Genomic DNA, 17187 nt, shown 5'->3' with positions numbered 1-17187 from the left:
TTTCTGATCCTCTTTCATCTCTTTGACAATAGGGTAGCGCAAACAGCTACTGCCCAACACTCCTTTGCTGACACAAAACATTGTTCTGATTTCTAGGTAAGGTTGATGAAGCGGTAGGTGTCCAGTTTTTTCTTTTCTCTCCTTCCTCTTCCTCCCCCCCCCCCTCCCCGGCCCTTCGTGGTACTAGGAAACCCCTCTGGGAATGCCTGTTCAGAGATGGAGGAGAGAGTAGCTGCGTAGTGTCCCAGAGTTATGTGAAGGGATGCAGAGCTCCCCCCCCCCCTGGATAGTCAAGTATAGCATATGCCCTGTGCTAAGAGATTTACCATGTTCTGCCCATTAACTGTGCAAATTCCCCTATGGAAGGACCCTATCCTGTTGTCGTTGCAACAGCACTGAGCTGGTGCCAGCGCAGCCTTAAAAGCCACTCTGCTTGTCTGGCACTGTTGTTCCTTTCGATTCTCCTGGTGCGACCTCTTCACCAGCACAGAGAGGGTTCTTGGTGTGGGCAGGCTGTTGGCGACCCCCACAGAGCCTTCTAATTCAGTTAAAGGAAGCAGGTAAGAATGAACACGAGACCGCCCTGTGCCTTGAGCAAGAAGGAAGAGTGTGGTTCGTTCTCACCACCCATTCAGAGCACCTAAAATGTCAATTCTTCCTCTCCCCCCCCCCGAAACTAATCTTCCCTCCCTCTATTCTAGCATGAAAAGGCTGGTTGCTCTTTGGCACCCATTTCTGGGGCTCAGGATCCATGGGGATCCTGGGGGCTGTGTTTCCTTTTTAGGAGAGCTTGAGATCTTCTGGTGAAACCTGGACTTCCTTGAGCCAAAAAGTAACCAGGGGGAAAAAAACACAAACCAGGTGGGGCTTTGCATGGGATTAACGCAAGGGGATCTGGAGCCAGGATGTGGTGCTCCTTAAGAACCACGTGTTCCGAGAAGGGTCTTCCAATTCCCCTTAATCTGACCTCATTTTCAACATAGCAACCAAAGGGGGGCATGCATACACTTCGGAAATGAAGAGGCTTGAATGAGGCAACGGCTGGGAGCGTAGGCTGTGAAGGTAAACTAGAGCCTTGGTAATGTCAGTCCGGTTGCTCGGCTCTCTTGAGAAGTGGGAGGTAAACTCTGAATCCCCAGCCTCTTAAGCAGCTGAAGTTAGGGGAGGGTCTGAGTTGCAGGATACCTGCCTCCGTGAGGCTGAAAGTTCCCTGCCACATCCTTGTACATTTCTGAAATCTGGACAGGAAGTAAGAGGGAACCCAAAGAGCAGCATAGGCACCCCAGCAAATGTTACTGGGAAGTGGTGCTGCAGGACAGTAAAACTAGAGTAAAAAGTGGCCCTTTGGTTTTAAAATGACCTTCCAAGGTTTGGAGGGTGGGACAGTTTCAGAGATCCACGATTCCACTGAGGTTACTGAGTCAGAGTTTTGCACACCGATGTTACCAGACATGGGGAAATCATTGAACCCGAAGCGCCTCCCCCCCCCCGCTCCCACTAGTGACTCTTCTCATTTTGTCCTCAAACGGCCGCAGCTGTGCAGCAAATGGGGAATTTCTCCATGTTTGATCCCGTCGTTCTTTCCTTGGTGGATTCAGCCGTCGGGGATAAACATGCTGGCACTCTGGCCCTTGAAGCTGCGCCGAGCTTGCTTTCTTGCCCTTTATTTCTGTTAAACCTGCATCGTGTTACTCCACCTCAGATAGCAAAGGGGTAGGTGGAGGGGGATAATGAATTCATTTGATGGGACCACCCCCGTTGAGAGAAGCCGTCCTGCTTCTGAAACTGAGCCTTGGTTAGACCTCACCTTTTTGGCTGCTCAGATTCCACAGGATGCTCTCGAGCAAGGCTGTTGAAGCAGGCTGGCGGGACCTCTGGTCCTGGATCCGGTCTGATCCTTGGGTTTCCCAGATGACTTCGCCACTTTCCACATCATCCTCTCCCCCCCCTTTTTTTTTTTTGAGTTTCCTTTCGGAAGGTTGGACCCTTGATCGCAAGGCTTAGCTGCTGGCACTAGAACCCTTAAGCTAAGGTATGTTTCATCAGAGGGGTCTAAATAGGTTGGCACCGTGTACACAAGATGGCATCAGTGTAGTTCGAAGTCCAGTCTTTAAAAAGCAGATGGGCTGCCTTGTAGGCTGAAGTGGGGAAAACATACTAGCCCTGGGGACATAGCTAGTCTGTCCTGGAGTCCAAGACCAGCTGTTTGGGATTCCCCAGACGGCTGCTGCTGGATAGTTCAGTGGCCTAGGTTTCTGGTTGCAGAACCAGAGGTTGGGAGTTTGATTCTCCGCTGGGCCTCCTTGATGGGCTGGACTCCTTGATCCATAGGGTCCCTTCCAGCTCTGCGGTTCTAAGATGACGGTGTTCCCCCCACCCAATGCCATCATTTGGTATTTCCCAGCTTGCTTGCTTTTATTTATGCAACTTTCATTCTCTTCTGAAAGTCTGAAATAATCTCTCCAAAGGTTTAGTTGCTGGCAATCAGAGCTCTAAGCCAAATTATGCAGGTGTATGGGGCCTGTCTTTTAACCTTGCCCACTGCTGGCTGGAACATAGCCTGTCACAACTCTTCTGAGTTTGCCTTCTCCTCTTGGGATGAAAGGGCTTCCCAAGGCTTCCCCCGGCTTTTGGTTGCCATCCGTTGATTTTCACAGGTATGTTTCTTAACCCCTTGATGTTTCCTTTAAATGTCACCGCCGCCATGCAGATACTGATCTAGCCCCTCTTCAGAGCTGTCCAGCATTGGGCATGGCCCCGTGGGTGGCAAGATGCATTGACTCTCTTGTGCGGTCTTTGAAAGAAGCATTTTCTTTCATTTGACTTGTCCCCGGTGTCAATCATTTCCATTTGGCTGACCCAGTCTTAGGCAGGAGCTGGATGGCGACTGATTAACAGTGCTGTGTAGCAGTGAATGTCCTATATCGGGAATAGGGCAGGGCTAGATGGCCTTGGACTGTGTCAGAAAAGAGCAGTCTTTCTGTATTCCCTTGCACCAAATGTGTAATATAGTAGGCTGCTCATATCCCTGTGAGTTGCTTTGCTCCACTCTGCCCCCTCATCTCTGGCCCAAATGCAAAGCAAAGAGTGCTGCTTACATTCCGCCCCATAGTGCTTTAAGCGCTCTCTGGGCAGTTTGCAACTGGCTACACATTGTCCACCCAGCAAGCTGGGTACTTTGTTTACTGACTTCAGAGGGCTGAGTCAACGAGGTCATTAGTAGAGCCCTGACTGCAGTACTATAGTTTAACCAAGTACATCACGAGGCTCCTTAATATTTAAGCAGAGTCTTCCTCTTAAGTCCTTAAGTGTCGGTGGAGATTTTGCAGTTTGTAGCAGGAGAATCTACAGAACGTAGTGTTGGAGAAAACTGCTTTAGCTTGACCTTCCTATAGAAAGAAAAACCTACACCTGGGAAACTAGCATTTCCTGCAGAAGGCGGAGTTAAAAACCTTTTATAAACACTCTTTCAACAGATCATGCATTTGTTATTTGCAAAGAGAGGCTTTCTGTCCCATGACTAGTTGCCGGCAGCCTGAACTGGTACATGCAAGGTGCAGCTTTATCACCTTGTTGAGAACTGGCATGTAAAAATGCCAAGCAAGGGGAAAATCACTTACATAAAGAACGAGGGAGATTATTCTTTCTATTCCCCTTCCCTGAGATGGCGTTCATCTCAATGGGACTAGCAGTTTTTATTTTGAAAGGGTGAGAATGCATGTCCTTAGCTTCTCTGAGGATTTGTATGATGGTCACCGCCTCTTTTTTGTGTGTGTTAAATTATTGTACTGAGAAACAACAATTAAAGAAAAAAGTATTTTGCCCCTGTCCACTCTTGGAGTTGCTTTCTTTTAGTTCAGCGCTGCTCTATAGAGGGGCAGAACTGTGGCCACCAAGCACTCCTTTCTGCCAGGGGTTCAGACGGAGCAGTCTGTTGCCCTGCAAGGCATAAAGTTCTGAAGAAGATGGTAGAGGCTCCTCAAGGCCAGGAGGCAAGTTTTCCCACGCACTTGCAGTGGAGGAGGGCAGAGCCTGCCCTAAAATGATTTTTAAGTAACTAGCCCTGTGACAGATGTGCCAAAGGGCAAAACTGGCTTTGAATCTGGAGGCCTTTGGGATGGAAAAATGGGTATAGTTTCTAGTATAAAAGTTTCTAGGGACTTCTGAGGTTCCAAAGGATGGACGATCAGGGAACTTCACGTATGAGATGGGAGAATGGACTATCAGGGAACTCTCATGTGGTGGAAGGATTGACTTGGGCAGCTGTGTGTTGAAGGTGGAAAGTTCTGCCCTGTGCAAAGGAATGGCCTGGGGTACCTCAAAAGAAGCATGAGTGGAGGTTGTCCCACTGACACTGTCGGGTGTTCCTTTGCCAAGCACCCCAGTTCTGCTTTTTTCTTTCAGGTAACTGGGGGCTCCTTTCAGCCTTCAGTATCTGAAAGAGCGGTGCCTTTGGAATTATGCAAGCTCTTCCTGTTGGCCTCTTCCTAGTTTGGGGGAACTGGTGGGGGTTTCTTTACACTGAGGTAGAGCGGAAGCCAGGTTACACTTGCAGGTGTCCATTCAAAAAGGTCTCAGCTACCAGTCTTCCCCTCCAAACCCCTAACCCCCTTCCAGTCCACCTGGTCAGTCGAGGAAAGGTGCCATCCCACGCAGACAGAGAACGTGACAGCCAGGATCGCCGGGAAAATCAAGGTAAAAATAAAACCTGCTTAGATTGGCGAAGGGCGCGTGTGTGCGTGTGTGCAAAAGGTCCATTCCCTTCTCTTTATAGGGAAGCGTAGAGCGGCAGTGAGGGGGACAGGGTTCGAACGTGTTTAAGGTCCGTGGCGGACCCAACGTCTGGAGAGGAACACATAGTGGGACATGCTGGACTGTTCCATATCCCCAGCTCCTTTGGGAGATCCCTAGAACAGCAGGCTTCGGTGGATGCACGGGGAGCTGGTGGGACCTCTTGGTTGTGGCGTGCACACATTTCATGCCCAAGAGGGCAGGGCTTCATTCCTGTGGCCGCCTCAAGGGAGGAGAGAGAATTGCAAACGGCCACTGACTAGATTCAGTGTAAGACGAGTTTCATCCGATTCCATTCTCAGCTCTGCTAGCACGGGTTCATACAAACCCTTCTTATGGCAACTGGTAGCCAAGTGTAAGAGGATGATGGTAGACCATGCTTAGTGGTGGGAGCTTAGTACCTAGTCAGTGCTCACTGTTAGCATTGTAATAAGAGGGACTTCCAAAAGCATCATGAGCGCCAACCGTCAGGATTTGACCTTTGACTTCCGCCAAAACTGAGGTCCTTCGGGCTGAAACTGGCAATGGCCCACTCACACGTCTTGTGTTTCCTTGGCATAAGATTTTAGCTGTGTGTTTTTTAGGAAGCTGTTGAGCCTTTAAATCGCATCAAATACACTTACATAGTGTCTGACTGTGAGGTTCTTTTTTGAAAGATCGAAGGAGCTCTAAAGGGTGTTAACTTTAAACTTTTATCGAACCAAGGCTGTACTACACTTCGTTAGAAAACAAGGGCGAGGCTTCATTATTGCACTCCTTTTTATATCCCCCTGCCCGGGAACCAAATCAGTACGAGAAGAAGACCCAACTCTTTCGTACCCCGTTGCTAAAAGGTTGCACAAATGAATCCCAAGTTTTAACTGGTGGATTCTGCTGAGTTTTTTCTTGAAAATTATTCAGTTGCGACCTTTTTGTTTTTAAAAAAGCTGTAAGCATTTTGATTCGATACACCAACCTACATCTGTAGAATTAGAAAAGGTAGCTCCGTTAGTCTCAGCTAGCATATCAGGCTAAAAACAAAAGAAAAATAAAGAAGACTTTATTTATTTATTAGTCTTTAAAGTGCCACAATTGGGGTTAGTTTTTTTGTCTTTTTTTTTAACCTGAATCTAGAAATTCAGTTTGGTGGGAACTGAAAAGTTGCCAAAAAGATTGATTTTCCAGCCCTAGCCTGTCTGATATTAACTGTGAAACTTTGCCCTTTGGTAGACTTACTAAAAATAAAAGTGTTGGTATTTGGCATCACAGGGCTTATGTATTTTTTAAAAAACTAAAAGCAATTCAATAATACCATGTTTTCAGAGTAATTGGATTCTCCTGTAGCTTGAAGTGCTTCATGAAATACTTAGCTAAAAGGGGGGGGGGGCTAAAGCACAATAGAGGGATGGTACAAGAAGCCAGTGATCCATTTTCTAAATACAGTTGCTTTTATGCTATCTCTGCATAGAACTGAAGATAGGAAAATGGAAGTAGCCAACATTTATTTAAATACTTCTGATCCTGCTTCTTAAGAGCCTCAGGTGGGCTCTCATCGGTGAAATAACTTTAAAACACACCAAATTGTCATAAACAGTTTAATTGGCCCAATCATCCAAAGAAATGATTCAGCCATGCACAAATAAATGATTTAGTCCTCAAAGTAAAACCCACAGTTTGACAACTGGAAACCAAGGCATGATCTTATTGGGGCCCCAGAACATGGACCATAATGGCTTGGGTTTTCTCACTGAACCCTGAAATGAGGCCAGTGCCAGCCTCCATTGGATTTCCAACATTCAACACTCCTTGATTGTGATCAACATATGAGATGCACATTTCTTTTTCAATCGCCCAAATCTTTTGTTTCTAGCATGGATGGTGCGAAAGTTACTGAGCTTTTGCCCATTGCTGGGTTTGTGGAAATACCCACAAATTTATAATATTTGGCTTGAAATAATAGTAATAATTGTGTGTCGTCAAGTCAATTTTGACTTACGACCAGCCTTTCCAGGGTTTTCTAAGTAGAGAACACTCAGAAGTAAGTGGTCTATTGTTCTTAATAGACTAGTGCAGTATGGGACGCTAGATTTTGCCTACCTATGGCTTTGATAAAAGCAATACCCGATAAGAGTTCAGAGTTCAGGTTTCATAGCACCATTGAAGGGCTAGTGAAGTAGATCTTGCATACTTCCTTTTAAAGGGATTTCCATAACTCTTCCCTTCTCCCTGCCTTCTACCCTCTCTCTCTCTCCCTCCCTCTCTCTCATTTCCACTGATTTTGAACCCTCCCTGTGCTCTGACCCAAAACTCCCACTGGAACTCTTGGAATCTAAAACTTCTGGAGAACATTGATCTCACATGGGACAAGGTGCAGTTCTTGGTTCAGTGATGGAGCTTCCTCCGTTGCCTGAATGATGTCCCATTTTGGCTGTCTGCCATCTTCAGTTGGCAATCGTAGATCAGCTCCTCCTGTTGTTTCACCTTCCTTGAAACCCATCACCCTTGACCACCCTGGCTGGACTTTTTCAGAGTCAGAAGTCCAAACCATGTGGAGGATCAAAGGTTGCAAGCCACCGAGGCAGCCAATAGAAGAAAGAGCTTCTGCTCAACGCCATAGAGAACTCTTTCAGCAAATGACGAACAGATACGATCCTAGTGTAGGGTAGTCTCCTAATAACAGGGCTGCTGCTATGTCTTTATCCACCAGAAGTTGCAAACACCTCATTTAGTCACAACCTTGCCAGGGATGTGAGTTGTTAAATTTTGTGGACCTCCAACTCCCAGAGAATCCTCCATCATGGCTGGGAGATGCAGTCCGAACTTTTAACATTTCTCTCTCCAGAATATCCTCACCAAATCCTCCCTATCCTCACCAAATGTCATTAATTCCCTTGAGCATGTCATGGATATCCTGGAGTAGTTAGTTTTTGGCTTGCTTTCCTTTCTTTCATTCCCTTTTCTCAGGGTGGCTTTCCAGCCAAGAGCTAGAAATACCACAGTAGAAAAAAAGAGTCCATTTCCAAGAGAGAGAGAGAGTAATTAAATATAAATTTGTGGCAGCATTCAACCCAGATTTGAAGCCACTGCTCGATTCTGAGGAGGCCCTTCTGCCGAGGGCCAACTTCAATTCCCGGGAAGGTCTCGGACTCTTCTAGTGGACCAAAAATCCTGGCCTCTTGCATGCTGTAACGAAGCCCTTAGCCAAGACATTTAGAATGGAATGGGAGGAAGGTTCAAAAGCTGGGGGAAATTATCAGAGGATGGCATCAGAGGGAGAGGAATTGTGGCCATCTGTGTGTATGTGTGTGTGCGAAATTTGGCCCGCAGGCTTCCAATCCGCAGCGCTCTTCTGCTTTCACGGCTGTTGCGCCCAGCTCCCTATCCTGTTCTGATCTGCCTCTTGGAGACTCCTGGCCTGTGAGTGACTTAGGTACCACCATCCTTGCCGGTCTCAACGAAAGGATATTCGGTCCAGGGGAATCCAGTTGTGACTCATCCCATTGAATTTTATGGGGGTCTTTAGGCGAGTCAAAGGCTCAGATTTGAAGGCAAGAGCTCTCGTCTGCTAATAGCCCCTCTTGCAACTTTCAACATGGGTGCAAAAGGGATGTGAAGACCAAGGACTGCTAAAAGAATGCATGTCCTTTGGCTTCGTTCCCGTTGGGCAAAATGTTGCTCAGCTGAGCCCACCCTCTTCCGCTGGAGGCTGTGCTTCTTGTTTCCCCTTGGGCACCTTCTGCGGAGGGCCTGTTCTGTGGTTGAATCCTGTCTACCACTGAGATGGTAGACAGTATTCCAGGTGTTTATAGACTCCTCCTAACTAGAATTCTAACCTTCCGAAGCAGGAGAGGACAGGATGGCACCACCCTCTACGTTGACAGCCTTCCAGGTATTTGAAGAAGGCCGTCCCATTAAATTGCCTCTTCTCTGGGCTTCTTGTCATAGGACCTGATCATGCATCACACCACTGGCACCCCATCATCTTTTCAATGTTGATTTTTTTTTTTTAATGAGAGGAAGATAAGGTCTTTTTTCTTTCTTTTTTTAAGGCTCCCTATTTCAGGTTAAACAGATATATCTTGAGTCGTGAGCGCTAATCTGGCCTCCTTTCTTTCCCACCAAAATAGGGCACTCCCATTCTTACCAAATCCCTCTTTTTAGGTTGGGTTGTTTTCTCTTAGTCAAAACGAGGAGCTTCCTCTAACAAGAAGGCCTCCTTCTGAAGCTCTTTAAAAAAAAACCCAACCAGGTTAGACTGTCGCTTCTCTCTTTTGTTTCTGCATCAGTCTCTCCTTGATCCAAAAGACAAGGAAAATAAGCTCAGACAGAGACGATTTTCATTTACCTCTAAACGTTCGTGTTGTACTGCTTTTGAACACAGCGGCGGTCCTAGTATAGCTGTCGAGCTTGTGAAGTATGGAAGAGTTATTTTTAAGCATCTGTCCTTTATTGGGGGAAGATGGGCTTTCAAATAAAGGACCCTTACCAAAACAGTGTTCCCTGGTTTCTTAGCATCCTGAAAAAATGGAGTTGGAAAAGGGGGGTTGTAAGAACCTGTGTTACAAATCTCAGTGTAGGCCTCACCAAAATAAATCCTCCCACTTTTGAAAGCCTCCGGGATCTTAAAGAGGAGAGGAAGAGATTCACACTTGTGCTTGAATGTGCTCCAGCTTAAGATGACCTATCCTTTTGAGTTAGTTTATCAGCACAGAAGATCGGGTTCCGGGACCGCTGGACGGCTCGCAAGAAAAACAGCAGCAGAGATGGACCCCGGGGAAGCATTTTTTAAAAGAGAAAAGGGGGTCCTTAAATTCAGAAGAAGGATGGCAAGTCCTCAGAGGTGATTTTTCTTATTTATTCATTTATTTAAAACCAGAGTGAAAGTTAAAAGAGATCCCAGTTCACCCCCACCCCCAAATTACAGGTTTTCTGGATGTCTCCCTCCAAAGTTCAACGCAGAATAAAATCGTACTTCTGCCCTTCTTTTCCTCCGAGGAGCTCAGGGGCGGGACCGCATCTGGTCATGAGCGCTGGACCTGCTTAGCTTCAGCGTCATCTGGATCTCCTGTTCACCCAGAACATGGATGCTTCAGGGGGAGGGGGTTAGTTTGCCTTAAGGCACAGCTAAAACTCAGCATCTTTCTCAGGTGCAAGGAGCCACTGCGCATTTGAGGGCAGCCTTCTGAGCCAAGGATGCTCTGGGTATTTCATATCCCTGCTGTGTGGAGGGAAAAGAAATATGAGTCACTGTTTATACCGTAAAGAGCTAGAATCAGAAGAGGTGTGTTTCATTCTAAAGGAAAGTATAGTACCTCTTCTACGTAATGCAACAGAACGAAAACCTTCCTAAGCTTTAGAAGGTGTCATGGACAACTTTTGGCAGCCTACTAAATTTATCGATAGGATGTGTGTCAGCCTTAGCAGACCGTGATCCACATTTTGCTAGCCCTTGTGGGAAAAATCAGCGCCGTTCCTGCTTTTGGATTACTAGACCTCATGGCCATCGTCACCAGGCCTCATAAGACTTCTGCAGATGTTGCTTGTAGGGGTTCCAAGCTCATCTTCAGTCTTATAAAAAAAATTATCCAATCCCACTGTTTTCAGAATGAGTGTACTGGGGAAAAAGACCATTTGCTGGGTCAGCAAAAGGGACACATGGGTATCTTGAGATATTTTAAGAAGAGTTCAAGATGAATCCCTTCTGCTGAGGTCCATGTCAGCTGTCATCCTTGGTCATTGCAAGAACTTGTAAAAGGCAGGGAAGAGAGTAGGTTGAAAAGGGATGCTAGAATTGAAATTTGGTGCGAGAATCCCAATTTTATTGCTTATGGCTCTGTCCACCTGATGTTAGACAGGGGCAACACCCCAAATAACACAAGATAGACATGTGCATTTTGGACAAGCTCACCCTGCTCAAGGACTGCAGATGGTTTGTAGACCTCTCTTTGACAAGAGACCAAACCATAAAATGGGTCACCACCAGGAAGAGATGTTGCCACTCACATGAAGTCTTCTAGGGGTGAGTCATTTGTGTGTGCAAACCTCTACAGATGTGCACTGTATAGGATTGGTGCCAACATGCTGTGAGTCTCTCTGCGTTCTCCTGCTGCTGGGCCATGTAGAAAATCCAAAACGTGACATTCCATTGCATGGCAAATATTTACTTAGTTTGAGAGGCAGAGCATTGGCCCTCTGGTTGTTCAGTTCCTAGAAGCCTTGGCCACTGAATGGGATTGCGGGCGACATCACCCACATATGGAAAATCAGAAGTCCCCAAGACTTTTGTGATAGATGTTGAAGCCAGGATACCCATGCTTTTCTGCCAGGTTGCCATTTTCAGCAGCACCTGCTAATGGCATGGCTATAATATGCGCCAGTGCAGATGCTACTATGAAAACATACCCCCACCTTCCCCAAATCCACACCTCCTCATGTGTTGGACTGTAATTCCAGTCCTTCTCATCCAACACAGTTTGCCAGTTTTGGTCCAACATCTGGAGACTGCAAGATGGGATGCGTTTGCAATTCAAGGATGGACAATTTTAAGGGTGCAGGGCATTAACCTTAGTTCCCTCTATGAGAGTTCCATTATTGTGCAGCTACAGATGCATCAGGCAGCTGCGCTCAAGGGATTAATCATGGTTAGCACTAACCAGGATAGCACTAATCAGGATTTCCTCCAATGCCACGGCTGGAAACTAGTTACAAACCTTGGTTAGGAACGAAATGGGCCTTTTAAACACCTACATCCCACCCAAACAGTTGCCATTCATGCATGTTTATTAATGGGTGTTACTTATTAGCTGTAGAGACCAATTCCATGGGGACCAGTCAATCTGTATGGGATGGAGAGCAGAGGGGGTGGTGGTTTTGGTATCTCTAGACACCAAACTTTACGTGTCGTATGCATGAACACCCAGCCTAAACTGGTTTCTATTCACATCGCTGGATAGCTAGATGGTTTATGTCTTTGGCTGCGGAGCCAGAGGTTGGGAGTTCGATTCCCCCCACTGGGCCTCCTTGACAAGGGCTGGACTTGATGATCTATTGGGTCCCTTCCAGTTCTGCCATTCTAAGTTGATCAGCAGCAACAATATACGGTGCTTCAGAGCAACAGGAAGGCAGGTCTCCTCAGTTTCTAGTATAAAACACTATGCAGGTAGAAATTTAAAGTGTACTTCACATTGAGTTAGGGCCTACCACCTGCCCCTAATCAGTGACGACAACTTGAAATACATTTTGCTTCTTCCTTGGGTTCTTCCCCCCAACCTTTCGGCAGTGTGGCTCTCCAAGTGCCCAAGTCCTTCTGTATTGCATGGGGCTTGCACCCTAGCAGATGCATTAATGATTGCAGGCTTGCTTCTCTCAGTATGGGATGGTGTTGTAAGGGGACTGGTTAATTTCACCGTTGACCTTCAGGTCCTTTCAAGTTCTACTGAACCCAGTGCTCCCAAGGATGTGTGGCTGCATATATCATCGGATGAACCCATGGACCCAAATCCTGTTGTTTAGCGTAGTAAATTAAACTCGAGTAGGCCCATTGAATCAATGGGCAGTTGAGGAATCAACCCCTCCATAGCTCCCATTGATTCAAATGGATTGATTCTAATGGTGATGTACTTGAGCCTCGTTATCTCACCATTAGAGTAGACCTGTTTGAATCAATGGAACGTGCAAAGGACTTGACTCGTTAAATCCTCATAGATTCAATGGGCAAGTTGCTAGGCTGAGCAACAGGATTTTAGCTGTGGAGTTGTGTGATTCTGTGAGTTAAGCAAGTGTAGTTATAGAAGGAGTAGCCACATTAGTCTGTGCAAGCATTATAGGTGAAAACTAAATCAAAATGACAAAAATTGCGGTGGCACGTTATGATGAAGTGGATACATTAAAAAAATACACCAGTCTTTAAGGTGACACATTTTGGTCTCTCTTTTTTTCACCTTTTAATTTTTATTTTGTTTTCACTGAAATAAGTATGTGCTTCCCATTCAGCAGTCGATTCAATGGGACCATTTCTTTCTGACTAAGAGTTGGGTTTCGTACGTAACACATCTGGAATCACCCGTTTCGAGAAGGTGAACGTTTTAGAAAACTTTCTGTCGGCTAAAAAGATATTCAGCTGGGCAGTAGATTATTATTATTTTTTAAATGCCAAATAGTTGTTAAGTTCTAGCAGCTACAGATCCTGTCAGTGATACACTGTTGAAAAAAGGTTTTCCCCTTTTCTTTCCTGCTCCCTGTCTCTTTTTAAGAGAATCCCTGCATTGAGAGACCTTTGTTTTAGAACGATGGTGGTATTCATTCACCAATTTGCCGGTCAATTCATAGGCCCTTCCTTTACTCAGCTACCACTTATACCATGAATGGATTTCAGAATGAGACAAGGCACTGTTCTTTATGAGGAGCACAGTGGTGCCTCGCTAGACAATGATAATCCATTCCACTGAAATTGCTGTTTAGCGAAATCATCGCCTAACGAAAAGCCTTTCCCCATTGGAATGCATTGAAACCTGTTTAATGCGTTCCAACGGGGAAGAATTGTCGTTGTCTAGCGAAGATCGGCCATAGGAAAGCCGCTTTGTGAACCGCCGATCAATTGTTTAAATTGCTGTCTTGTGGGGTAACTGTCTAGCGAGGCACCACTGTACAAGGTTCTCTGTGTCTCTAAAGAGGAGTTTGAGCTTGCAAGGGAAAGAAAATCTTGTAGAGTGAGGTCTACTCAGGGTAAGGTATTCATTTCTGGTTTTGTTTAAGCCTGTGGGTTTTCCCTCCCTGGGAAATCTGTTCTCTCCCCCCCCTCAAAAAAAAGGCCAATGAAACAATAGCACCTCTTTGCCTTCTACGTTCCTTAACTCTGGTCCACCTCAGCTATACCCAGAACGGGATTTTGCATATGCTGGACAGAAACAAGCGGATCAAGCCGCGGCCGGAAAGATTCCAGAACTGCAAAGATGTGTTTGACCTCATCTTGACGTGTGAAGAAAGAGTCTACGACCAAGTTGTAGAAGGTAAGGGCAGCTGCGGGGTAGGTGGGGCTGTTGTCTGCTTTGGGGGTGAGCCAGATCTTGAGAAACCAGCAATCCTCCTTTCCCTCTTCTCTTGAAACCTCTTAGGTAAGACTCATGGGATATGTCACCCATTATATCTGTAGGAGGGGGCTGGCCATCCAGATTTTGGACTTCACCTCCCATGATCCCTCGTCACTGCTATACTAGCTTACCTGATGGGGATTGTAGTCAAACAATTCCCAGAGTGCCCTCATTTTATACCTCGTTAAGAGTTTGTGTGGTGCTGGCTGGACAGCTCAGTGAGTTAGGTCTCTGGCTGCCGAGCCAGAGTTTGGGATGTGCATTCCAAACGAACCAGCCTGGGTAGCCTTGGCCAAGCTGCGCAGTCCCAAGGGCGCCCCCTGGAGGAAGGGAAGGGTAAACCACAGGTAGAGTCTTCTCTACCTGATAAGGGTCACTGTACGTCAGAATTGACTTGACGGCATACATTTATTATACCATTTGTTTATGGAGGCAGCCCAATGCAACAGGTTCTAGAAGTGCAATAAAGATAAGGCTGAGCTTGTGTGCCTGTTAGAGGCTCTGTAGGAGAGATCCTTACTCCCTCCCCCAAGTGCGCCAGATGTGGTTTGGATCAAAACCCCGCAGGATGTGGTTTCAAACGTACTGTTCAACTGCCAGCAGATCTTTGCTTTTAAACACTCAACAGCTCTGGCCCCTGGTGCTTAACAGCTGCAAGGATCACCCTGGCAGCGTGTAGGGTGTATCTTATCAAATTTTAGCAGCTGGGGGAGTTGCCATCTCATAGTACTAGCCCAGCTCTTTCCTTAGTACAGAGATTTTGCACTTATCATCCTCCCAGGCTAGCCAGAGGCTGCTTAAATTCTTCCAGCCAAGGAGAGCACACTACCTCCAGAGTAGACATGCCCAAAGTTACTTTTTTACCTGGTGTAGAATCCTTTCGTGGGTCTCTGCTCCAACAGCTTGCAGGATGAGATTTTCCGTGGCGGACGGAGATAGTTGGCTGTTGATGGAGGACCACTGTGGGGAAAACCTTTTCTTTGCAGTGTACGCAGCTGAACTGAACTGTGGAATTTTCTGTCCCGAAAACCTTAGCTTATAATAAGGAAACAGATACACTGGCTGCTCCTGTGGTGAAAGAATGATGGAATTTTTAAGCGGGGCCCACGTTCCTTGACCTGGCTTTGATCTCCAGGGGAGATGGATGTAGTAACACTCGACCCCAGTTAACGGAGTTTGCATCCCAGTTAATCCTACCCTACAGTGTAGGAATTACAACCACCTATTTGACCACCCGGGATCCATATATATGACTTGGGGTGATGGGCAGTATTAACATTTCTGGCCTCTTGGGGGCAGTGTAGAGAAGCCCTTTAGAACAGCACTCTTCAAAATGGCTCGTGGCCGAAATCTAGAGAGCACCCGAATCTAGAGCTGACCCTGCCTTTGAGTGTTATGAAAATAACAGCTAATACCTCCTGGCCCAATTCACTTTTTTTTAAAAAAATGCAGTTTAAAAAACTGTTTTGTTTGCTTCCCCTCGCATCATGTTGCCATTCCCTTGTGTTGTTTCAGATTTGAACTCTAGGGAACAGGAGACGTGTCAGCCTGTACATGTAATAAACGTGGACATCCAGGATAACCACGAAGAGGCAACGTTGGGGGCGTTCCTTATCTGTGAACTATGTCAGTGTGTAAGTAGAAGAACCTCTTCTGTCGGTCTGTCTCTTTGGGTATTCATCTGTCTGTCTGTCTCCCTTTATCCATCTGTCCATCTAGCCATCAACTTTATGTAATCTGATTTATCTATTTGCCTAGCCATCTCTCCATTTATCTCTCTGCTTCTGTCTCTTTGTCCCTCCATATATCCAGTCTGTCTGACTGTTTTTCTATTCATCTGTACATCTGTCCACCTATTATCCATCCATCCATCCATCCATCCATCCATCCATCCATCCATCCATCCATCCGTCTGTCTCTCTCTCTGTCTATCTAGCAGTACTGCAGGGTGTTGGACAGTATTAACATTTCTGGCCTGTTGGGGGCAGTGTAGAGAAGCCACTAACTGTGCCATTAACAGAAGATAACCATTCCTCCAAGCCGTTTGGGCATATCTGGGACGAACAGATTTATTTCGGTGTGAGCTTTTGAGGATTGCAGTCCACTTTCCTCCTCGCTCCATGTTGTCACATCTGCCGTAAATCACTTTCAAGGGTCCCAGCCCTCCCCCCCCCCGCCTTGAGTGTGATTTTTACTGATCAGCTCACGGCTCTGTGCCCTGTTGATGTTTGGGGCAGGTAGGAAACCGTCCGGGGAAGCGCCCTCCATGTTGCCCCCAAGCCCCAGGAACGTATTATCAGTAAGCAATAATAACAGCTTTTTTTCCTCTCTTGTGTTTTGCCTCAAGATACAACATACAGAAGATATGGAAAATGAAATAGATGAGCTATTGCAGGAATTTGAAGAGAAAAGTGGGAGGACTTTCCTGCATACGGTCTGCTTTTATTGAAGAAAAAAAAAGAAGAAGCATTCCCTGCTCTTTTTCCTAAGCCTTACCTGCAGACAGAAGAAAAGAAGCATGTATCGATTCCGAAGACTCTACGGGAGAGCAAACTTGACAGCCTTCTTCATTCTTGCTGTTTAATTTTTCCCATCATATATATATTTTTTAAATTTTTCAAGGGGTTTGGAAGGGGAAGGAAGGGGATGTTTTCTGTTCCGAAACTCAGAACTATGAACTTTTGCTCATTAAAAGAAAAGACATTCTAGAGACGAAGCTGCTTTATTTAAGAGATTAAGAATAATCAAGATTTTTTTTTCTTAATCCCCTTTCCCACCCAGCTCTGTTTCCGATGCCCTACTTGAATTCTTGTCTTGTAGGGTTTTAATTATAAAGAGAGTTATTTCCGAGAGGGTATCATTTATATTTTCCAGTGTAAAGATCTTATCTGTGGGACTGTTTTTGTTTTTTTATTTTGTTTTTTTGGGGGTAGGGGAGAGACTTTGTTTTAATGGAACAAAACTGAACGGCTGGGATATACAAAGGTATGAGTGAGTATCTGTATAATATTAGGAAGGAAATTGGAAAATCTCTAATAAATTTAAATGGCTCAGTTCCTGTCTTGCTGCTTTGATTATGAATTGTATTGATTCATGCATTTGGTGCATTGTTGTGATCCTTGCTGTAGCTGGCGTTTAACATCCATCTCACTGGGTTGCTTTGATGAATGTAAATTATGTGTTGCACATGGGGTTTTCGGATTTCTTGGACTGCTGATCCCATGAGTCGCCATTTTGGGAGTTTTGCTTGATGGACAGAACCTAAGCAGAATCTGACCAACTCAGCCTAGCTCCACTTAGCTTCCTCTTCAGAAAGAAAACTCCCAGC

General features: G+C 45.9%; 1 protein-coding gene across 1 annotated transcript in view; it reads left to right on the top strand.

Annotated features, from left to right (window-relative positions):
• Positions 1 to 16912, top strand: part of SSU72 (SSU72 homolog, RNA polymerase II CTD phosphatase) — a 36880-nt gene extending 19968 nt beyond the window's left edge. The window contains exons 3-5 of the mRNA XM_020782317.3: positions 13639 to 13778; positions 15375 to 15493; positions 16207 to 16912. Coding sequence (XP_020637976.1) covers positions 13639 to 13778; positions 15375 to 15493; positions 16207 to 16308 — 361 coding nt within the window. The 3' untranslated portion in view covers positions 16309 to 16912. The remainder of the gene's footprint in view (positions 1 to 13638; positions 13779 to 15374; positions 15494 to 16206) is intronic.
• The last annotated feature ends 275 nt before the right edge of the window (positions 16913 to 17187 follow it).

Source organism: Pogona vitticeps, chromosome 7 (genome assembly GCF_051106095.1).
Source record: "Pogona vitticeps strain Pit_001003342236 chromosome 7, PviZW2.1, whole genome shotgun sequence".
Lineage (NCBI taxonomy): Eukaryota > Metazoa > Chordata > Lepidosauria > Squamata > Agamidae > Pogona > Pogona vitticeps.
Note: the sequence above shows the minus strand (reverse complement) of the source record. Positions and strands in the feature narration are given on the sequence as shown.